The sequence below is a fragment of the Colius striatus genome, chromosome 4, assembly GCF_028858725.1.
Source record: "Colius striatus isolate bColStr4 chromosome 4, bColStr4.1.hap1, whole genome shotgun sequence".
Classification (NCBI taxonomy): domain Eukaryota; kingdom Metazoa; phylum Chordata; class Aves; order Coliiformes; family Coliidae; genus Colius; species Colius striatus.
Genome location: NC_084762.1, coordinates 18,465,129 through 18,490,150, shown reverse-complemented (window position 1 = coordinate 18,490,150; position 25,022 = coordinate 18,465,129). Strand labels below are relative to the sequence as shown.

The window sequence follows — 25,022 nt, the reverse complement described above, 5'->3', positions numbered from 1 at the left end:
TTAAATTAGTAGCTTTTTTGACAATAATAATAAGCTAATGAAAACTTACTGCTTCATCTACAGCATAAATAATGAACTGGTTCAAAGTAACTGCTGGAAATACCTGTAAATTTGATGAAAACATGAGGTTTCATCCTTAAGAGGAAGAATTTGACATAATTATTCTTGGGGCATAAAAACTTGCAGCCTAGTCATTCTTTGACAGATCTTGCATGCTGAGATGATGTCAATACTAGAGTGGCAGTGAACATTGCCAAGCACTGGGATACCATCATCTTTCTTCAAGAGCTGTTCCAGGCTCCTCAACACAATGTCAGTGCTGTGAAATAGCCCTTGCACACTATTATTGAGGTTTAAAGAGTTTGCTATCTTGGCAGGAAGCTGCAGCATGTCAGTTACCATCAGTGCCCAGGAACATTCCCAGGCACATGTAACTATTAGGATAAATGCAGCCTAGGAGATTCAGAAACTAGTCATGCTCTGTGCTGCTGCAGCAACCAGGAGGACAGGTGTTCTGTCATGTAAGGCACCTCCCCCTTCTCAAAGCACTGGTATTCCCAAATTTTTACTTTGAATTCCATAATGATGGAATTTTTTTTCACTATTTCAGAAAGCAGATGAGAAAATTGGCACTTAGTGTTGGAGAAAGTCCAGCACAGGGCCACCAAGATGATCAGGGGACTGGAATATCTTTCATATGAGGAAAGGCTGTGGGAACTGGGGCTGTTTAATCTGGAGAAGATTGAGGGGAGATCTTATTAACCTTTATAAATATCTAAGGGGTGGGTGTGACAAGGTTGGGACATCCCTTTTTTCTATAGTAGCTAGCATCAGGACAAGGGATAATGGGATGAAGCTGGAACACAAAAAGTTCCACTCAAGAAAAAACTATTTCACTGTTGAGGTGATGGAGCAGTGGCAGAGGCTGCCCAGAGGGGTTGTGAAGTCTCCTTCCTTGGAGGTCTTCAAGACCCACCTGGACATGTTCCTATGCGATCTGATGTAGGTGAACCTGCTTCTGCAGAAGGGTTGGACTAGATGATCTCTAAAGGTCCCTTCCAAACCCCTACCATTCTATGATAAAGCCTTTTTTCTGTAAAAATCTAACAGAATGTCACCTGTTAAAGATGAGTATTTTGTCAATTATACTTTTTCAGCCAAAAACCATTTTTGTTTTTATTCTCACTGCTGTTTTGCATAATTCTATACATCTGTAGTTAACAAACATTGTAAAAAGATTTAAAAAATAATATTGTATTGACATGGAGCACTCTGAGATGATACCTTTGTAAGCAATGGCACTTTTGGCAAAATGTAAGAGGTGATTTTTGTCTTCTGTCCAAGTTTTTCAAGGAGCGAGTCAGTCTTTCACATATGATTACCGAAATATCAGCTTTGCTGAAATGACATACTTTTGTTCAGAACTGTACAAGGGTACCAACATGTTTCAAGATAGAATCTAGAAATTTTGCATAATGCATTCTTCCATGAATTGATATTGGTATTGGATGTTGTTGTTATCTTCAGACAATCATTTTAATCAGAAGGAAGATGCTTTTTTTTATTTTAAATCAAGACAATCGGCCTTCCAGAGGATTCACTTTTTGATTTACTGGAGGTATTCACTGAAAACTACTTGGCAGAATAAAAGTGTTCCAAAAAGTCTGTGTAAAAAGGAGAGCTCCAGAAAGTATACTCGGAATTATTCCTTGTTATTGGAAGGCTTTTAGGAAAAAATACCCTAATTTCCTCCCAGTTCTCAGTCAACTTGTTCCTCATTGATTTGCATCAAACTAGTGAGGAGATCCAGTCTTTGGCAACCGAAGAGGGCTTTGGCAAGCTTTCCAACTGTAGCACCTTTGGAGCCTTCCCTCATTACCCACTTGAGCAGCATTTGGTAAACTTTTTCTTTTAGTCCATCTCGTTCATAGTCATGATCAATTTCATCAATCTCGGGATCGCAGAAGCCCAGTTTCCGAGCACAGCGTTTCCACTGTTTAGCCAACTTTTCTCTCACTAGATTCAGATGTTTCTCAGTCAGGACAGTAGAATTGTCTGCAAAATGAAAACATATGTAAGAAAATGACATTGTTTAGCACTTCTTCTGCTCCTTTTGCTATCTCACCAGTCCTCTCCCAACTACTTATTGGTAATATCTGGAGATGGAATTTTAGCAATTCAATCAGAAGTGAGTTTCACAGAGGCAATATTAACCCAATAATGCCAGGAAAGAAACTCCCTGTCAGAACACATGTACTCACAGGTCAGTTGCTGAACTTACTCTTTTATCTCAGGCTATCCTAGTTTGTCACTTAAACCTGCAAAATTGAAAAGCTCCTTCCTGGAGTTCTTGTGCAACTGACTGACATCCGTATGGTATGTTTTATATTCTGGGACATATTAATTTGTTTATCTAGGAATATACAGGGATAGCTTAATTCAGTATTGAACAAAGAAAATAAATTATTTCAAAATATTCCAGTTTCTACCTGAATGAATGAATGCCCCAAGTGTGTCAGTGGATAATGATCTTAGAGAAATCGTTCAGCATTTAGCTTTCCCTGTGTGGTGTCAGGTGCTGAACTCTGTGGGTCCTTTCCAACTCGGGATGTTCTATGGTTTAAACTATAAGCTAGGTAAGGACCACCAATCGCAACCTTGCTTCTAGCAATTTGAGTGATGTTATTCCTTTTGTTCTTAATGAATATACATCTATACTTGTATGTGGCGTATCATAAGAGGTCAAGAAAATACAGGACAAATGAGGTATGTGATACTACAAAACCGTACAGAACCCTTGTTTTAGACACTCTTAAGTATGTAGCAGTTATTTCTCACTTATCAGAGGGAGAAAGCTGTACTGCTTTCATACATTCCAAACCAAATTATCTCAGATAAATACATGGGGAGAATACATCAAAACTAGGGAGATCTTTCTCTTACCAAATATACCCATTGCTTCATAATGCATATAGATTGCTTCTGTAGCAACAGGAGAAGTGCTGAGGTGTTGATTGTGGTCTTCAAACTTCATCTGATTGTAGGATCCAATTTGAATTCCAGAACTGTTACTTATGTTGTATTTGATTGAATCTTCTGCACAAGAGAATTTAATACAATTCTATAAACAACTGCATTTAGTTAAAAATGTCATTAAGTAACATGAGAAGGAGGTAAGAAGGAAGAAGGTTCTGCCAATTAGTAGAGTGAATAAATGCTTTTATTGCCTTTAATGTAGAAATGTCAATTTTCTGGCAGCTGTGAGCATATTTTCATCACGCAGTGTGATGCAAATATACTTTAGTGAAAGCCCATCCTATTCTGTGACAAACTGCCATAACCAAACCTTACATGCTGGTAGTTACTAGACTGTATATAATGTTCCCTGCACTTTAGGAATGTGTAGTAGCAGCCTCTCTTTTTGTTGGCTTTCAGCTTCAGATCAGTCTTTACTTGAAAGCACTTTTTGTTTGACTACTAAAGCCTGCTTCTGCTTCTCAGCTTTACTTTTCATAGATTTAAGTTCAGGTTTACAGTTATGACTTCAAAGTTCTGTGAGACTACAGAAAATCATTTCTAGTTGCCCATAAGGTTTCTATATTCCATACTCAGTGTTTGCTGTGATAACATTTATCTCAATTTCTTTTTTTCCCCTGTTCTGTACTTTGGGTTCTAAGGCAAGACTGAAATGTTTTCTGAGAAACCAAAAAACCCTTCTTTATTTTAAGGCCTAAATCCTCTGGAATAAAACCCAACCTGTGTGTGTACTAATTGCACAGCTAAACTGTATGCACCTCTGGTAGCTTGCATTTGTGGTTTACTTGTATGTAATTAGTTAAACACATAATTTGGTGTGTTTTGCTTACAGTTGTCTGATTTGCATACAAAACATAAAAGTGAGTGACTGTTCTTAGGCAGTTTTTTTATTCTCTTGACAATATTTTCTGAACTCTGGATAATAAACCATTAAATGTTTTAACTCTAGTTTAAATTGTGAATATCACAATCTGGGTCAAAAATTGAAGTACAGATACTTAAAATGACAGACCAAGCTCTGTATTTCATCACTGAAAATGATGGTTAGATGTACAAACATCCTTGTTATACATACAAATGCACCGTGAAGTGTAGAAATTTACGGTCATGTATAAAAATCTGACCAAATGCATTTAATATTTGTTAACTTGAAACCAGTAGTCATAAATACTTATATGTATGCATGATTAGGTTCTAGAGGTTGCATTAAATGAATGCATTTTATCATGTCTCAAAATACTATTCCTATATCCTTTCTTTTTTTTTTGAGGTGAAGGATCCAGGAAATTCATTCCTATTTTTAGCTAAAAAATGATGAAATCTTGTACTTTTGCTATTTTCTTTGCTGTTTTCTTATCTGGTAACAAAATGAATCTAGCACAAGATATGGAAACATGTACAAATGCTTTGTCAATATTAACAGTAAAAGTTACTCTGCTTGTAAGTCTCCTTTCCCAAGCCTCTACGCTTTGCTTGCTTGTCATGTTTGGGTCATCATTTAAAGACTTTGAGGTGTATAGACAAGAAGACAGAAACTTCCTGTTTCAAGTTTTCTAAGTGTTAACCACTTACAAACTCATAGTTACAGCAGCTTGGTGTTTAATTTAAGAAAATGACTGGTTCAGGTGCACAGGAAATCTTTAAAATGCCTTCATATCCTGAAGTTTTTTTATGCTAAATATGAAAATACAATCAAATACACCAAATACACATTTAATAGTGTGTACAAGTCCTGCTAGAGACAGGAATTAATTTTACATACTGGAACTGATAACTTCAGCTATGGTTCAAGGTATTAAGCAACAAAAACTATTTCAGGTTTTTGAAGTTTTCTGCCTTACTGATCAGGATGCAATGCACAGCGTGTTGGCTACCAGGACAGAGGAAGGCTACAGCACTTACCTGTGCTTGCTCTGGATGCAATAGGATAATAGGTAAAAGTTCCCCTTGTGAAAGTGGAATCCTTGTTACCTAAATGGAGGGAAAATAACAACAAAAAGCCACAAGCTTTATGTAAATAATAAAGGAAATATACTTAAAAATGACTATCATATTTTTAACAGTACAAGTACATGGTTTGTGCTCTTAAATACAAAAAACTTTTAAAGTAACAGAATTGTATCTCCTTGAATAACTTCAGCTAACGCAATGACCTTACTGTAGTTTTGCCAAGTGACTAATAATAGCCTTAGCCATCCTTGTGTCCCAGCTGGGGCAATGGGCTTCCAGGTGAGTGTGTAAAATACCTGACTAGTAGATGGCCATGTGGGGGTCACGGCACAATTATGATCTGAGCTGCCTCATATCAGGTATTCAAACTGGAAAATTCCAGACTCCTAGGGCAGAGACTGGCTGTGGTCTGTATTAGCATGTTGCCTATGACTGGCACGGGACACTACTGCATCTCCTGCTGGTAGCAGTCATTGATTTGGATAACAACAGGTGAGCTCTGCAACTCATGATGGGATAATAACAGTGGCTGGATTATGGTCATTTGACAGGTCAATGGAAGTGTTGCAACGTAGGTCTTCTGCACCTCAGCATGATACATGCCACACCATTGCAGTAAGTTTTCTTTTTCAAACAGATGATTTTACTTCAATAGTGATGTTGACATTTCTGAATCCTGCTTTCTGACATGACAGCTCTCAGATTCATTTCGGCAAATAAACTCACATAAACAACTAATCACAGCCTCTGCATAAGTAATTTGAGAGTAACAGCTTTATGGCATTCTGTCTGTAAACAGCTAGGCATCCATGATTTTCTTGTAAGACAATCTGGAAAAGAATCCCACACTAAAAATATTCAATGTTTAGTAGGAGCAAGCTAACATCTTTCATGCCACCTCTGGTTCCTAAAAGTTACATCTTACAGGTCTCTAATTACCATTTATTCATACTTTTTTGCCAATGCTTAGTGTTCTCTCCCCTCTTTGTCTTAATACCTTCCTACTCCACTGCTCACTAGCAAGTACTGGCAGAAGTTCCCTATCAGCAGCAGGCAAAGCTCTCTGGAGAAACCAGTCATGAACCTTAGCTACTTGTTGGCTCCTTGAGCTCAGGAGTCTCTTTCCTTGCTGCAAATCAAACTAAAAATACCTATGTAATTTCCAAAATGCTCCAATGTTGTTTCTGCACAAGCAGAACCTGTGGTATGAATGTTACGTTTTTGAGCCTTCTCCCATGCTTTCTCAAAATGACAAGTAGCAGATCTTTGTTTTGGTAGCTGCTATTGCAGTATCTGCTATTACTTGGTTGGTAGCTCAAGAGTTAGGCACTGGGTCTGATTCTCCTCCATTGCACCAATACTTTAGAAATGGTTCACTTGAACTTAACAGCCTGAAATTGGTGAAAGCAGTGACACGAAGTCAAAGTCAGAATGTTTTAGTGACCTGAAGTAACTTCAAGTAAACAGATAACTTAATGAAATAAATTCACCTTTGCTACATTACAGATCAACTGTTAGCAATAAGTGGGTCTGTTGTTAGATAAACTACAAACCGCTTCATTTTTAGAGAACAATTGTATTTTCAGAAACATAGGTATTGGGGCATGAAGAATCTCACCTGGATCTGTATCTGCATTCTTTTGATACCAGTTCACATTGGTCTGTGACTGTAGGTTTAGGCCAGATTCCGGAACAGGAGGTTTACTTAAGCTAAAGGTATTGGCTGAAGACAATCCATAGAGATCCTCTGTGTGTCCTGTTGGAAGACTGTTTGGTTTATAAAAAGCATCTGTGTTTCCCCATTGTGGTAATGTTGCAGTGAGCTGTGGCCAAGGATATGGATTAGTGTTTGATCCTGCTTTTTCAGCTCTTTGATGCGGTTCACTCCATTGAGAAGCAGGAGATGGCTTTACAAAGGGATCATGGGAGACTCTTCGTCTCTTTTCTTTCTCTCTCATTTCAGGAGTGTATACTACAGGTGGAACTGCCTTATCCATCCGGCTCCCAAATACGTGGTAGTTGTATTCATGCTGAAGTTTTCTTTCTAGATTATCAGGAGGTGTAAATGAGGTCTCACAGCTCTCAACAGGCTGGTTCTCAGAGGAGGCAGCAAACAGGGCTTCATTAACCTGACTGGTCATGAGACCTTGAGAGCTGTGTAGAGAATTAGGCTGATCTGAAAGGGAGGAAAGCAAAAGATTTGAAAAACATCCAAATGCAAGCACACAACTTGTTGCTATGAAACTAGAATCTATTCATCTACCTTTAATATTATGGTAATATATAAAAGGTGAAAATATAACATTACTTCCAGCATAAGCTGTGTGTTATTTTGTAGAATGCCTTTACTGAGAAGTATTACAGATTTTTATCTAGGAAGTACAGGCTTGTTTAAGCTATTGGTGTCAAAATCTCGCTTAAATGGTGCCAAAATTCACTGTGTACTCTGCTCATATTGACATCAAGTTCGCAACCACTGAAACAAACAGTTCCTGAAGGCATTTGCAGGGTCTGATTTACTGGTGTCTCTCCTCTGGCATTAAGTGGAGTTTAATGAGTGCAACACTGGAGTGTAACAGGATGGAAAATAACAACACTGTAATAGTGTTATTTAATACAGCACAAATATTTTTCCATAAAAGCCATGTTTGCAAATGATTATATAAAATATCCAGAGTATTTTGTGATGAATCGTTTTTGTCCAGTTTATTCTTTGTAGTCTTAAAGAATACATTTTTACAAGTACTACCTACTAGAGAAAATAGTCTGCGTCATCTACATCCATCAAACTAATTCTCACTACGAAAGGAAGCACTACAGTCTTGAACTAGACTGAGTGATGATCTGGACCATTCTGCAGCATTGCAAGACTAAACAAGAATGTACAAATCTGCTTGTTATACTTGTTCTTGTGTTTTTAAGGGTAGGACTATAGATGCTTTCTTAAAAAGTTCCAAAAGCTTTCCTGTTTAAACATCATTGTACATTGCCTAAAGCAAGAGACTCTCACAGGCACTACAAAATTGGAGTAAATTGCATGTATGTGCCTCTATTTAGCTCAAGTAATGCCAGCAAACTGTTTCTCTCTCTCTTTTTTTTCCCCCAAATTACATTAATTTGGTCTATATTGGGCAGGACTCAAACTGGTTCCTTTTGGTAGCTGTGTATTAGTATACCTTCAATCTGACTCACTCTGCTGCTTTTGTTACTGCAGCTAAAGAAGGAGTGGGAGGGATAAGCTAGCACAGAAACAACCTCATCAAAAGTGACAGCTATTAGCATAAACTATATGACACCCATTCTCCAGGGCACGCTTGAGATGTATGAGCAGATCCCGTGGGAAATCTTTCACTACCTCTGAGTAATGTCCATTGACTGGAGGAGAAAAAGCTGACTTTGACTGACAGCCTGTCAAGACAGTATCTTTCTGTAGCATAAACTGACAAAAAAGCCTTTCGTACTTAAAACACAAGAGCATCTGTAACCTGCCGTAGTCATACAGAATTCTTTCTGCTAGGGAAATGTAACTATACTCATTTAAAAATATAGCAGTGAGGCTGCCTTACTACAGCCACCAGCTCTACTGAAGAACATTTCTAGCAAACCTAGCTTTGGGAAAAATTTAGTAGCTCTATGTTACAGTTTTAACATTATTCATTGAATAATGTCTTTCGAATGGTGTGAGGGAAACTTTGAAGGATTTTATTTCTACTGAATTTCATGTTGTTGCTTGGAAATCAGTCTGACAAATATGATCCTCTATCCTTTGCCATTAAGAAACTTTGGTAAAAAAAATTCCAGATACACTAGTACAAAACTAATTGTAGCATAATGTTATGACTGAGACAGCCCTTCAAAACCATGAAACGTGCAACTAATCCAAGATTTTCATAGAAAATATGAGCAAGGAGTGAAAATTCATCTATTACTGTTCCTCAGGTAGAGTCAAGAGAGAGCCAGATCACAAACAAAGGAACACATTATAATCATGCATAATGGTTGTGTTCAAAGCATTAATAAGGAAGGCTAGAATAGAGAAAAACAAAAATCTTCATGAAATGAAAGCCTACGGACCAAGCAGTTGGTATGACTAAAAGGAAAGGAAGAAAGATCAAGAATGAAAAGTAATTGTCAATATAACCATTGAAAAGAGTGATGTTAAACAATTTTTTTTTGGCATGGGAGAGGAAAGCAGAAGAGTGTAAAATGAAATGGGTTCCAGTTACATAGAATGTGGAAAACTTGAAACAGTGAAGTATGATTCCTGGGAGCAAATTTAATCTTTTCAGTGATTACAATTCTTTCTGAAGTGATGAATAATTGAGTCTTTTCATAACCTCTTAATGGTATGATTAGTTATTTTGTGCATGTACACAACTTTATTTTTGGCAGAATACACAGAATAATGATGTGCTACTAAGTGACTGACCTACTTGACCATTACTGGCATCTTCCGCTGCAGCATCTATTTGAAGGGACTGCATCCTGCTCAGCAGTTCGTTTGACTCGGGCCACATTTTCTGCACAGAAGAGACAAATGATCAAGTTACAGGCAAAAGCTTAACCAAAGGGGAGTAGAACAGGAAACAGCACAGCTTTGCAGTGAATTGGCCTAGATGAACAGATTCCATGAATCTGTGGGATAAGATCCTATGTTCTTACAGAGAGCAGGTAGAAAATACCCATTGCTTTGCTACAGGTGGGCAAAATCCTTTCTTCAATGGAGGAAGGATTGCAATGCAACTGCAGTATATAATACTCTGTCAACCAAACAACACTCTTGCCTACATGAGTATGAGCCACTCCAGACAGAGTAGCTTTGAACTGTCTAGCTTGTACTTACTAGCTAGACTTTCTGGAAGCAATCTCAGTGAGAGGATGCTGCTGAGGTAAAGGCAGCAAACGTGCCTCCTGTTTCGTGGATCTATATTTAGCAAGTATGTTCATTAACAGGGAAAAAGTGACGAAGACGATGTACATTCAGGTATGGCCACATCAACTTAAAGAGTATTATGGAACAAGGAATTCAGAGCAAATCTTCAGAAATATGTAGTACAACTTCCCTTCAGTAAACCCTTATCCTTACTTAGAGTGAAGGCAAAATCTATTCTTGTTCTATTCCTTTGACATTCTCATTGTTCAGACCTCACTAGAAGTAATTTTTTTTTTTACCTGGAAAAATTATTTCTTAATTTCCCCCATGTTTCTTTCTTGTAAAATAATTTCTACAAGTAGAGTTTGGGGATTTTTTAATTATACCCAAGAAGTACTTTCACAGGTTAAAAGTAAACAACTACTCTCTCTTCCAAAAAAACCCTACTTCCCTAGGAAAGCAAGAGGTGACATTCTAAAGTTCATTACAACATTAAGAACTCAGATTTTGAGTAACTGAACTGCTTGAGCAGGAGTGCTGGATGAGATGACATCCTGAGGACCCTTCCACCTCAACCAGGCTGGGATTCTGTGGTCCTTTCAGTTAAGAGTCTGTTGGACTCTGCTCCTATGATTGCTAGTGTGGGGGGAGGTGAAGGGCTATGCCCAAACTCTCTAACTCATGTTGCTACTGAAGCTGTATTAGTAGTTCAGCATATTGACTTGTCTTGGATGCCGTATTCATATTCTGTGCCCTGATAGCAATGGATGCTTTCCTTCCTCAGCAAGTAATAGATTCAGGGCCCTTTTTCTAAATAGTCCTTTGGTCCCTATGACTTGAGAGGTATATTTACAGAGAGCAAATGCAGCTAGTGTAATTGGCTATGATCCTGATTTGGGGCTGCTACCATAACTTAGACGTATATACGTCACACTGTGAGATTGGTCAATCAGTCCAGGCAATTTGTTTCATCAGTTTAAGCTTGCAAAACTCCATTGCTTTGAACAGTCACTGGTGATTCATAAACATCACATGTTCTCTAAACCAGAAACTTTCATTTCCACAATTGTAGACTCAGTGATAGAAGGAAAGCACTTTAAAGAAAACTGTTTCACCAAGGAAGTTGGGTTTATTTTCTCAGTTAAAATAACTGCGTATGTTCTCTTCTGAGATTCCCTTCATCACAAAGAGTAAACCTCTAATGCCAGGAGTTCTCACTGACAGCTCTCAGTACTACTAAAGACAGTAAATTGACAAAATCTGTGATAAAGTATTCCGTAATCATCCCAAGTGTTCAAGAAGGTTTCATTCTCATATTTTCAGTCAAGAAATCATTATTTTTATCACAACTTATAAACCTAGAGCCAGAAAAGTAGAGAATGTAACAGGAAAGACATCCAATTTCCAATTTTCCCTGTTGTTACTGCAGTACAGCTTTCTGATCTCAAGTAGGCTGGGACTCAGACACTGCCTGAATGCAGGAAAAAAAATACCAAGAATATACAACCAAGTTTTTACACTTACTCAAGATTCTGACACTTTTGAATCTCTAATAACAACATTTTATTTCATGAGTGAGACGTAATGGATATATGAGGAGCTTTTGCAAAGTATTACCAGAGAATCGGAGTTTTACTCAGGTGGGAACAGACCTTGGGGAACCTCGGGTCGACCTCCTGCTCAAAACAGGGTCACTTAATGGAGTCAGAGTTGGTAGCTTGGTGCTCTGTGCATTTAGGTGCTCAAAACCTCCAATGATGGTGACTGGACAACCTCCTTAGGTAACTTGCCCCACTGCTTCGCTGCCCTCTTGGAGAAAAGTTGTGGTTTTTTTCTCTTACATCTAGTTTGAATCTCTCTTGTTTCAATTTGCCTGCTGCCTCTTGTCCTGCTGTGCACTGCTGTTAAGAGCTTGCCTCTGTTTTCTTAATAAACTCCTCGTAGGAAGGGGTAGACTGCTATCTGTGTCCCCACCAAAGCCATTGCGTGTCTGGGCTGAAATAGCCCCAGTCCCTCAGCTACATCTCATGTGAAAGGACTAACAAGCACTCAGCAAATCTGCTGCCTGGGACACTGCCGGTACAGCGCAGGATGCAGCTGCCCTTGCAGGCTGCCAGCTGCTGTGCAGGTCACTGCTCACCACTGCCCTCAGGTCCTTCTCAGCAGCGCTGCTTCTAGCCCCTAGTTATGTGTGAAACCAGAGGTTGCTTCAGGTGCAGCGCTTTGCATTTGTCCTTTCTGAATTTCACAAGGCTTCTGGCACCGTGTTCCTCCAGCCTGAAGCTTGGCAGCCTTGCCCTTGTGACTGTGCTGATTGGTCCTCTTAAAATGCTGTCACCTACACACTGTATGAGAGTGCACTCCATCACTTCTCTTGGGTCACTGATAAAAGAGGAAATCAGGGAAGGTCCCAGGATAGGAGACTCCTGCACTACCACAGTTGTTACTGACCTCCTGGTGAAGTAAGATCCATTAACTGCTACCCTGAGACTTGCTGTTCAATCTGCTTTTGTCTGCTCATCCTGACAGCAACATTTGAACTTGGATCCAAGAATATTTTGGGAGACAGCACTGAAAAAAACTTCCTAAATTTGAGATAAATGACATGCACCACTATTCCTTCATTCACAAACCCAGATGTTTTATCACAAAAGGAAATGGGGTCAGTCAGGCCTGATCAGTCTTAAAGTGGCAGAATCTGGCCATAACGGGCTGGAGAGAGGGGACGTGGGAAACTGATGCTTTTAAATGCTTAGAAAGTTACTCACTTTTAACTTGTTCAGATCATCTTCAATACTTTTTCCTAGATTTTCATAGTAAAATGGTTTGTATCTTTGACTAATTTCTGCAAAAAGAAAAGAAGTGAACATGGCTTTCAATGGAAAACAAGTGTGATTTATACTGTTAACAATTTTGGTAGATAAGGATTGAATAAAGACTCTATAAAGTCAGAAACAGGAAAATTATACATATATTTGGAATCTGTTTGTATAGCCCTAATATAGTAAGAATAGAATGAATAGAATAGAATAGAATTTGTTGTTGTTGATTGCTTTTTAAAGGTGAAAGCTCTGTCTATGACCTGTGACTGACAGCACTTTCCTAGACTTGACTCGACAAAAGACTGGTTGCCATATTTTAACAAACAAGATACATTCAGTTGCATTCAGCTATCTGACAAACAACTACCCTGGCTCTGCTAAAGACGGAATTACTGAAATAATCTACTAACGTGGTAAATATCAGTATCTTGCATATGGGCAAATTAGAAGCTAAGACCCAGTGCAACCACAAACTCAACCCATTAGCAGTAGGTTATGCAGGTTACATGTGGAAATATTAGATGGGTTGTCACTGGTATAAAAATTTCCTCTGAGTATTTAAGCACACGCCTGCTCTACATGAAGCTCTTGGTGCCCCTATCTAAATCCAAACCTCTGTTTCCTGTTATGTGTAGGGGATTTTTTTTGTGGGTTGTTTTTTTTTTTGCTTGTTGTTGTTTTGGGTTGCTGTTGTTTTTTGGCACTACATATTGAGGCAGAAAGAAGAGACAGGAGATAAAGAATTTTGACTTATTTGCTGAATGCTTGTAGTCTCCTTCCCAGACCATTCAGGCAAGACTTTTACTGACTGCAAATACTGTGGGATGTGACCCCACTGAAGGATGATTAGCTAGTCAAAGGCTATTGCATTGCTCATGGAAGGCTAAACTAGGACAGCTTTTGAAGCTCATTTTGATAGGGAACTTTATCAGTTATAGCCAAGATATACTATGTCCCTTGATGTTAGTTTGTCTGTAACTTTCATCAGGAAGATTATACGATGCTGAAGACAAGTTCTCAGCAGGCAAAAAAAGTATCTTAGCTCTGTTTACTCGCTAGTATTGTTAGTATTTCTCAAATTTGTAAATGTTGGACCAGATCTCATTTTCAGTCAGAGTACAAGGAGCACACTATACTGGGCATGTGAATTGGCATTTCTATTTTCAAAGCAAAAATTTATATTTTAAGAGGAAAACACTGAAGCTTGTTTAGCTGCATTACAACCTTTTGATGGACATGTAACAAGAAAAATATCTTGTCCTTACCTGCAAACGTTGGCCGTTTCTCTGACTCTTGCTCCCAGCATTGTTTCATTAACTCAATGACTTCCTCTGGACATTTACCAGTGATCTCCTTTATGTCTGGTCTGTTTCCATTTATAATGCCAAAGCAAATGTGGGCTTCGTTTATACCATCTGAAAAATAAGATTTCCTATCAGATCCTGATGATGGGTTTTGTCACTCATGTAGGTAAAAGAAATAGTGAAGCTGTTCCTTGTGTGTTTGTGGGTACATAACAGAATATTCAGAGAAAGATGACTGATTTACAGCTACAGATCTCTCATATTAGTGAATGTGACTCTACTGCTCTAACTTCCACAGCTTAGAGATTTATTTTAAGACTAATAGATTTACTTTTATATGTAACACATGCCTACTGTTAGGGTGACAGATATAGCTCTCTAGAACCTGAATCTCAATCATGCTCTGCATTTGTTACAAAGATGGCCACTCAGCTAATGTTTAGCCATTTAGTTAGGAAAAACCTCATTCAAAATGTTAAACACGTTACTCTGGAATTCCACAGTCTGCTCCTGTTGCTCTACGGGAGCACAATACTACATATTGAGAAACAGGCACTACACAGCTGAAGTGGCAATTGGCTGTGTGGTCATTCCTGTTAAAAGAAAAAACACACGTAACTAGCTCACCTCAGGAAATAGTATACAGCAGAGTTTCCATCCTGGCTTGCCCGAGGTTTGTCTGAACTTCTGTAACTGAGCACAGCTTTATGCCCAGACTGTGTGGGTGTGAATATATTGGGCTAATGCCTGCATTTCAATTCAGATGTTCTGGTCTGTGCTTAGTAAAGCAGGAATGATGCAACTAATGCCTCTTACTGGCCATGAGGTGTTGAACAGGCACTATTCTTGAGCACAAGTGATTTAATGTACTAATCTTAATTGTGTAACTTTAAAAGCTTAACATTTGTAACTTAATTTTGTGATAAGATTCCTTTTGGAAGTAACTTACGTTCATACGGCTCTTTGTTAGCAAAAATTGCCCAGATCACTATACCAAAGCTGTAAACATCTGATTTCTCCACAGGTTTTACATTAAGGCAGCGTAAATGCTCTGGGGCCATATAGAAAAGAGTCCCAGCGTTGTTCTGGCAAGTGCTCTTCATTTGCTTCTGTCGGACGGTCTCTTCCTGGGTCAACCGACTCCAGTTCTTAAAGGAGGCAACACCAAGATCTGCAATCTGAAAAATGAGACACATCAGAGCTAGTGCTGTGATGAAGAGGAGATAAATATTTCATGCAATGCTTGGTTTTGTAATGAATAGCTGATAACAACTTATGTAAAAATGAAACACTGCAAAAACTGCAACTACAAGAAAAGACAACAAACTTATTTGATGCTGTATAGTTTCTTTTTAACCTAAACTAAGTATCATTTGGAACCATTAGGCTGAACCTTCATTATTAAGTTGATTCCACATGAAACAATCGCATAATTAAGTTAAAAAAGCAATTTAGTTTTGCTTGTATTAACAATCACATTCAAACTCTGCTTGCAGTGATCATGACAGCTTCTTCTCATAGCAGTCTTCTGTTCTGTGGTTCAACTTGAGAAGTAATCCATGATTACCATGAAGCAGATATCCCTTCTCCTTCACTGCCCTTTCCATTTAGATTCCACTTCACTTCCTTAGATCACAGAATCATAGAACTGTTTCAGTTGGAAAAGACCTTTAAGATAAAGTCCAACCACTAACTTTGAACTGCCAAGCCCATCACTAACCTAAGCCATGTCCATGGCTCTGCTACACAGTTTTTAAATATCTCCAGGGATGGTGACTCAACCACCTCCCTGGGCAGCCTGTGCCAGTGTCTAACAACCCTCTTGGTGAAAAAGTTCTTAACTAATCTTCAATCTAAACCCCCTCTGGTGCAACTTCAGGCTGTTTCCTCTTGTCCTATCACTCATTACCTGGGAGAAGAGACTGACTTCCACCTCACTACAGACTCCTTTCAGCTGGTTGCAGAGAGTGATCACGTCTACCCTCAGTCTTCCCCAGACTGAACAACCCAGTTCCTCAGCTGCTCTTCATCAGACTTTTTCTCCAGACCCTTCACCAGCTTGGTTGCCCATCTCTGGACATGCTCCAGCACCTCAATGTCTTGTAGTGAGGGGCCCAAAACTGAACACAGTTCAGTGTGTTCAGCACAGTGTGGCCTCACCAGTGCCCAGTATGGGGGGACAATCCCTTCCCTGGTCCTGCTGGCCACACTGTTTCTGATACAAGGCAGGATGTCATTGGCCTTCCTGACTACAATGCTGGCTCATATTCAGCCAGCTATCGATTAACATCCCCAGGTCCTGTTCCACCATGCAGCTTTCCAGCCACTCTGCCCCCAGCCTGTAGGATTGCCTGGGGTTGTTGTGGCCCAAGTGCAGCACCCAGCTCTTGGCCTTGTTAAAGCCCATACAATTGGCCTCAGCCCATTGCCCCAGCCTGTCCAGGTCCCTCTGAAGTGCTTTCCTGCCCTCAAGCAGATCTACACACCCACCCAGCTTGGTGTCACCTGCAAATTTAGTGAGGTTGCACTCAATCCCCTCATCCAGATCACTGATAAAAGACATTAAACAGAACAGGCCCCAACACTGAGCCCTCGGGAACACCACTGGTGATTGGCTGCCAAATGGATTTAATTCCATTCACCACCACTCTCTGGGCTGAGCCATCCAGACTGTTTTCCACCAAAGAAAAAGTACGTCCATCCAAGATATCTTCTGGGTGAAGAAAGTAATCCTTCCCTTCTTTCTCTGTTCTGTGCTCCCTCTGCTCCTCCTGTTCAGTGCTGTCACTTGTCTGACACTGAGAAGAGCTAGTGCAAGGCACTCAAATGGCTTGCTGAATCAAGTGCTCCTCAACAGAAGGGTAGCACTGCCAAGAAGGCAAATAGTAATCTACTGAACTAGCTTACTAAATCAGGGCAGGGTGGTCAGATTAGCACACAGGGAGCAGGAGGTCAGCAGGAGAGGAACAAAAAGAAGAAATGGGTCTGTCTCTTTTGGCCACAGGCAGCTGTCAAACTGAGCTGTGTAACCCAGTCACCTCAGATAAAGTTGAGGGGATGCACTGCCTCTAATTCACTTTTCCCTCTTGTTGCCTCTAAGTAGCTTATTGTTCCTCTTGAGTTGCTAAAGCTTTACATTTAGAGGTCATGTATTCAGAGAAAGAGGAAAACGTGACAAGTGAACAAAAGTTCAAGTTCATGTCTACAAGTGAGAGCAATTACTATGTGATAGAGGAAGATAAAGATAAATCTTCATGCATTTATAGTTTCCTAGAACAACTCTTTTCCTTTATAAATAGTGGAAATATTAGACACATTCAAGAAAAAGATCATACAACAGATGTCTTAAATTACACTTTTGATAAAGCTGCTTAAGGAAGTCTGATCTGATTCTGAATTCAATCCTGAGTTCCAGTTCAGTTTGACATGCAGTGTGGTGACAGCCTAGTTTGGTCCTGTACTTATAAGCAAGCTGAAACCCCCATAACATGCAATTTATATTTAAAGCAGACCATGATGAGGTATTTTTTAAATTTTTTTTTAAGGAAAAAATGTTGATACCTCTTTATCTGCCAGCTGCTCATACTGCACTAAGGCTTGCTACTATATTAATCTTGTCAAACAACTTCTCATTATTTTATGTGTGAGAAATACCAAATGACAGATCCCTCTTCACAGGAATTTATTTTGTAGTTTTGAACTGTAATAAGGTGATTATTTCAGCAACTCACCTTGACAGGACATTTGATGAGGACTGCTGCAAATTCTATTCAGGTTTATTCAGCAGTAGGCTCTATATCTATGTGTCTTGAACCAAAACCTCACTAAATGTAACAGAATGGCTTTGGAACAGGCTTATAAACCATTCTTTGAAGTAGTCTCCTGCTGCTTTTTTTGTAGCTGCTGTCTGTCATTTAGAAATGATGACTAAGAGGGAAAAAGAGAAAGACAAGAGAGAAAAAGATAACAGGCAACAGAAGGAAAGGAATAAAAAGGAGGAGATAAATGATCCATAAGACAGTCTATCTTATTTCCATCTATGTGTTAAGGTTTGTTTTTTCTTTCCAGTGGTTTTGTTATTTGTAGCTCACTAATTCTCAACAATATTTTTCTTAATACCTTTAGTGATTTTTTTTTCCGCAGTTGGGGGAAGATTATGCAAATCTTGGGCTCAGAGATTGTAAGTCACTGTACTTCAGTGAGCCACTGCTAACACACTCTAGCTCACTAGACTAGAAAGGAGTTCACCTACTAATCAGGAATACTAACTAATGCAGCTGAACTGAGTTCTTCAACTCAAGTCACCAGCTTTCTCCATTTATGTTCTAACAAGTACCTTAATGTGGAAGTCTGTGTCCACAAGGATGTTTTCTGGTTTTAGGTCTTTGTGTACGAAGCCTTGCTCATGCAGATAAAGCATTCCTTCTGTGATCTCCAGCACGAAACGCCCTTTCACTGACAAAGGCAGTGAGAGCTAAAACAAAGAACAGGAAGCACCATCTATTAAGAAATGCTATTACAACCATCAAATTAAAAAACTGTCTTTAAAAATAGTTTCTTTTTCAGACACAAGAGTAACTGTTCAAACCATGGTAAAAAAGAGCTAAGCTCCTTCTTGGATGTAAATTTTGGTGTTGAAGTAATTCTAGAGTCAATCCAGATTTACAAAAGCTTTCTTGGCAAATTCTCTGCACCTCTCTACAAACATTCCTATAACTTCAAACCTGTAACTGTCCTCTGCTCCTCTGTGATGAGGAGGAAAGCCCCTGTGTGAGAGGAAAGCCACAGCTATCCTCTGCTGCCTCTAAGGAAGGCAGAACTGCCAGTGGCTCTTTAATACAGACAGGAGAATGAGAAAGTAAAATCTCCTTTCTCTGGAGATGGCAGTAACATCCTGTCCCTTTCCAGCATCTTATCAACCCTAAGGAGTGGCAAGGGATGAAGCAATTCACTGCTCACTTTCTGTAGAACTTTCATCATGTTCCCCCGGTCCACATACTCCATCACAAGTGAGTAGTTTCCATCTTCCAAAATTATACCTAGTAGTTTTACCACACGGTCATGCTGCAGTCTGTGCATAATCTTGCCTTCTTCAAGGAGGGAAGCATTGTATCTGTAAAACAGAACTTACACTGAACTTAGGTGCCAGGCTAGAAGGAACACAGGGATGAAAATGCTATTGATTCACAATGAAAACTATGGCTAAAAATGTCATCAACATCCCTAGAGCCATTGTAAGATGAACCATACCTTCAGCTGGTTTTGAATTGATACAGCTTTGTTCATGCCAGGGTCTATTCTCTAAGTCCCTGCAAACACTTTGCACAGAGACCACTTGCTCAGCCTGATTTTAAGGCCTGCTTTTCAAAAAGTGCATGAGCCTTCCATCTCTTGGTGTGCTGCTGGTTGTGTACGTCCAAATCCCTGAACTGAGATAGGATCAGGATAGGGCAGTACTGAAAGAACCTTTGGACAAGGAGGATCCACTATTTCTTGTACAGGAAACAATATAGGTCTCTGATGTGAAGTGATGATAACATTCACTAATGATTACTGGTTTAGGATGAATTCAAAGCCTAACTCTTTACCTGGGCCTCAGTACCACCAACCTATCAATAGCCACAGGTACACAGCTGGGAGCCCACTAAGGGGTGGTATCCATTATATTAAACAAAAGGTGTTATTTTTACTATTGCTCCTGTCTAGTCATCAGGCAAAAGGATGTAAGATAATCTTGAGACTATGTTACTTGCTAATGCTTTCCTACTCTGTGACTTAAAAGGAAACTGCTTTCTTCCTCTGTGGTACTACAGAATGAAGTGGTTGTTTTGTTTGCATTAGGCTCAATTATAAATTTGTGGAAGACTTTTGTTTCCATGCTCTAAAGAACAACAAACTTATGAGCCTGTGTAGTGTGAAAGTGAAAATATAAACCCAAATATAAACCTGTGAGGCTTGTCCACTGTAACTGTGTTCACCCCAAACTGTCACTGCAAACTACTCTTCGTAAGCTTTCCAGTGGCAAAATAACAAACTCAGTTTATTTATCATAACCCAAACTAAAAGAACATGGGGTTTTGTCTCTCTCTAGTGGAAGACTTGTGAGAGTTTTAGGATTGTTATGGCTGTGAGGTAGTAGAGGTGCACTGTGACCTGAATCCACTGAAATCAATAGCTAATTAAGTCCTTGAATTAAATCACTGGGCTTGGCTCACTCTGCTTTTTCTCAAGGGAGAGAGGGTTATATGCATGGTATTATACATGTGGGATTAAAGTCCTGCTGATAGCTGATGGGTTTTTAGTTCCTAGTGGACATCTATGGTTGGAAGTTGTATTGGAAATTGATCTACAGGCTTGAAAATATCATGTGCTCACTGAGTTCTGCATTTCCGTAAGTGTGCAAGAGTCCCCTCGATTCTTAACAATTCACAGTAGTGCTCACCTTGCTCCCCATGTACTGCATCTCCAGAATCCCAAGACCTGAATTTATCATAGCTCATTTAGATTTATCTCTATTGAGTTTAGAGGATTCATTAGACTAACTCAGAAAGAAAAATCACAACTAAGATCTGTAACTTACTCAGTGCGCTGGGGTCCTGTATACACTTTCTTCAATACTACATATCCATGTTTCTTGTGAAAGCATAAAGAAATAGTTCCAAATCCTCCGGCATCTAATTGTTGTTCTTCACACAGATCCTGAGTGCTCATGTGGATGTCTTCCAGAGACATGTTTGCAGTCTTTGTGGCTTAGTAATTAAAACAAAATCAAGTGCCCTAGGGTGTCTGGACCTGAAGGAAGGAGGAAAAAGTGTCACTATCAAGCATTTATCTGTTCCACTACATAAATGTCTCTGTAAGAAGTGGAACACAAGCATATACTCTTATGATCATTATGAACAAAGGGCCTCAGTTCAAAACCAAAGATGCTGTGGTTCTCACAGAATGAGACCTAATGATTACAATGATTTATCCTGTCAACCCATTACAGTTATATCAGGTCAAAGTAAAACCATTTCTTCACCTGACAATCTCAAAGTACTGTCAATAAGTAGCTTTTAATCCATATAATATACAGTAGACAGGTACCATCCCTACACTTCACATGTGCAAAAAATGCAACTTTGGTCCCAGTCCCAAAGACAAGGAGTGCCTAGCAATTCTGATTGCTATCTCCAAATTTCCCAATTGCCTGATTGCAGGCCTGCCACATGCCCAGATACAAAACTCTAAGCTATGTTTCAGGCATCTTTGCAAAGCTAGCTTTAAAGGGTTGTCTTGAAGCGTCAAACAAACAAAAGGTTTCTCTGGAGGGTGAAACAAAGAACCCAGCCTCTGTGGGAAACTTATTTTCACAGCTGTCTGGGTTTAAGGAGATGAATGGTAGGAAGGACTGTGATGGGTTTATAAGGCAACTTTCTCCCCCAGACCTTAAAAAGAAGAGGAACAAAGAAGTTGTGAAGGTTTGTAGTATTTCCTAAGTACATCAAGAAATAAAGAGAGCTTGGAGGAGCCTATGAAATGGGTAGGTAAGTAAACTCCAGCAGATGCCTGGATAACTTTAAGTCTTTGATAAAGCTGTGGTGCTCTCTTGCCTAATACATCTCATGGGAGGTGAAAGCTCAGAAGAAGGCTGGACATCCAGCACCTCTGCACACACCAGCAAGCTGTGGTACTAGCACAGGTACAAACCACTGGCTTTGTTTTCTTCCTCAGTGAGCCTGTACCTTATGCACCTTATATTGGGTAAGGAAAGTTCACTAGATGTCAAAGAGATCAGCAGAGCTGTTTAGTTTCCCTTCCTCTTGGGTGATTACAACATGGACTGTGCATGGTTTCAAGGTGCCAGTAGCAGCAATATTAGATTGGCTCACTCAGGTAATTAAGAGTTGTAAATAGTGGAACAAAGCGATTCCCTAATTTTTCAAACCAACAAGTGACTGCCAAATACTGTGTACCTATATCATCAAATCTCTAACTGAAAAGATTGCTTAACGTTGTTATGAACATCAGCTGCAGCCTAATTGCCACAGCCTCAGTCTGGAGCCTGGGAACTAAGGGGGGAGTGAAAGTGTTTGTAGAAAGTAGGTGTCTGACGGAAAAAGAAATTATTATGCACAGATTTGGAAATTGTCTAGTCAGTTCAATACTGACAAGCCAAAATAGGGAAGAGTAAATTTTAAAAAACGGTTGTGCCTGGAGAAGAGAAAGCAAGAGCTTCCTCTTCCAAGTGTACATACACTCTATGGGCTGTTGCTGTATGGACAGGGAACAGCCTCTCTATATTTGGAACAGTGTGTTCTCTTCAGAGTTTTCATCTTTGGCTTTCCTGGGTTTGAAAGGATGCAGATTTTTTTTATTTTGTTGGAGTGCTTGCCTGCATTATGAGCACACATCTGAGGATATGGTTGCATTAATTTAGTAAAAAGGTAAGCTCTGCTATGCCTAAGTTGTTAAGGGAGAGGAGACTGATGTGTTTTGGTTTTTTTAAAAATGCCTTTATAATTAATCAAATAGCTGAGTAACAAATGATTCCCAGCAGTGTCAAGAATACCTACTGCTGCACTCACAGGTGAGCTTCCATCTCCCTGAAGTTTCTAGTGATAGTTCTCTGGCTTTCTAGGGGCAGTGCTACTGACTGCTTCAATTCAGTCACGAGACTTTAACGTTGCATGAACTACCATCTTGCTTCTTTATCTGGGGTCCTCCTTCTAAGAAGTCATATATATATTGTAATTTTCCTATGCCAACAGTAATTATGCATCTAGGTAGTAGCTATTCTTGTAAGAATTTAATGTGCTCTTCTTATGAATGCAAAGCAGGTGTGTATTTTTGAATGCTGAGTCTCTAAAGCTGCATTAATACCACTGATAGTTTGGACCTGCCATTCAGCCACATAACTTGCCAAAAACCAGCCCTGCCTCAAACTGCAACAATATAGGACCTTGTTCTTATTTCCACTGCTAATACCTGTATCAAGCTGTGTGTAATCACCATAACCAGAAGGCCTGGAAATTCAGAAGTAGTAAGTTCTGAAATCATGAGAGAGCTGCTGAAATGAGATGGGTAACACTGAACAGAGGGGAATTTTCCTCATAAAGAGGAAAAGTTGTTAAGTAGTGAGGTACTCTGAACAAAGGCTCTTTGATCTTAAGACTTATTTCATTGCCAAAGTTTTTTAAAGGAAGGCAGGCAATCTCTACCCAGTTTTTTAAGCAAAGACTATGTATTTTGGTATGCTATTTAACATGAGGTATTGGCTGATTGTTACCTGGAAATGTCAGATGATACAGAAATTTAGGAGGGAAGCTCAAAGGCTCAACTTCATCCCAAGTTTATTGCTTGAGATACATTGTAGTTCAAATGTATCCTCAGCATCCTTGACACACCAGTGCAGGCATTATATACCTCTGGTTAAAAGACCAGAACTTTTTTTCCCCTGAACATCTGTGTTATGACAGGTTTATATTTAAGAAATGCCAATGTGTATTATGAAAATTTTGAACACTGGCTGCTAGAAGAGAAGGGACTGTTGCCCACTGATATGTTTGGGATTTCTTCAGACAGGGTTAAGAGTCTAGTAAGTGGGATTTTGGCATTTTTCTTTTTAATACCATGGTTACGTTCACCCCTCTGACCCCTAAAGGGCCCATAAACTCCCCAGAACCATGACAAGGTTGTTAAGCCATACGGGGCCCAATTATCAATCGGAGGCAGTTTGCTCTGTTCTACTGATTCGTTACTGATCTGCTGCAGATCTCACGTTGCCTGTGTGATTCAGGATTGCTGAGCACGTTAGCACGGTCACATGAAGAAATGTCAGGCAGTAATTGCACCTCTTTTGGTCTAATGATACTCCCGGCACACAAGTTCTTGAGAAGTGTTAGGAGGTATAATCAGAGAAAGTGAACAAGTTGGCAGGCGTCTTAACTTGCGGTGACTTAGTTACCAGTCAGGAACAAAAGGGAATAATAAAGAGGAACCAAAGCTGGTGTCACTAATGTGGGTAATGAGGTAAATGGAAGGGTCCCTGCTGCTCAAGACAGAAATAATGCACATGTAGCAGATGTTTCCAAAGCTGTCAGTGCATCTCTATTGCTGTAACTCTCATAACGAGCTCCACCTAAACCTTTCCTTTCTGCTCCATTTTTTTAGATGCTGCATCTTTTCACTGAGAAATTACTTATAATTGAGTTGTGGTGGCTATTTTTTTTGGAATTAGTATTGAAAATACATATATCGGGTCAGCAGCAGGTTACAGAAGGGATCCTGTGGGAAAAGGAGGAGGAGCCAAGAAGAAAACAAATGTTTTCAAGAAAACATTAGGTGCAGTAGGACCAGAGCAGAGGGAGGGTGGAACGGAGGGGAGGGGTCTGTGCAGCGCTTGCGCCAGCGCAACTGTGTCACAGTCAATCTGGCTTTAGGACACAAGTGTTGACAAACATCAGAGCTCTGGCAGGGGGATGAGAGCAGGCTGGCTGGGCAGAGACGGCGGTAGCCGGGCCCAGCAGGCTACGTGGGGCCGGGAAGCCCCAACGCGGGTTTTCTCTGGCCTAGTTCCTCGTTAGCCGATTTGACATGTCGCACTCCTCCTCCCTGCGGCTTCCTGCCGCCGCGGCCGCCTCTCCGCGCAAACACCGCTCCCGCGCCGCGGCGCCCCGGCGGTTCCCCCGTGACCAGGCGACCACCCGCAGCGTGCTCGCCGGCAGGCGTGGCGTGATGCGCCGCAACTCAGCCGGGACATCGGGGCCCGTCATCCCGCCGGCCCGGCCCCGGCAGGACACCGGAACCGGGGCTCGGACCCCGTAGCGGCGGCGCCGCCTTCGCGCCGTGGGACTTGCGGAGTGCTTTCGGTTTCGGCAAACAGCCCGAGTCCCCCTACCAGCCCCACTCCCGGTCCGCGGTGCCTTACCGTGGCCACGGGCCGCTCTCCCCCGTCCAGCCGCCTCCCTGGGGAGGGAGGGCACGGCGGCACGCGTTCGCCCTCGCCGGCGCTGCCGAGCGCCCCGGCCCCGCGGCGGCGGGAGGAGGGCCCGG

General features: G+C 40.4%; 1 protein-coding gene across 1 annotated transcript; it reads right to left on the bottom strand.

The window, feature by feature from the left end:
• Positions 1–1,149: 1,149 nt before the first annotated feature.
• RIPK1 (receptor interacting serine/threonine kinase 1) lies at positions 1,150–25,022 on the bottom strand. The gene is made up of 12 exons (XM_061995684.1): positions 24,898–25,022; positions 20,566–20,777; positions 18,945–19,098; positions 18,322–18,459; positions 14,935–15,163; positions 13,947–14,096; positions 12,628–12,704; positions 9,416–9,506; positions 6,605–7,162; positions 4,939–5,007; positions 2,944–3,096; positions 1,150–2,055 (listed from the first exon to the last, which is right to left on the bottom strand). The coding sequence occupies exons 2-12, from the start codon at positions 20,715–20,717 to the stop codon at positions 1,760–1,762; spliced, it is 2,067 nt and encodes a 688-aa protein (XP_061851668.1). The 5' UTR covers positions 20,718–20,777; positions 24,898–25,022; the 3' UTR covers positions 1,150–1,759.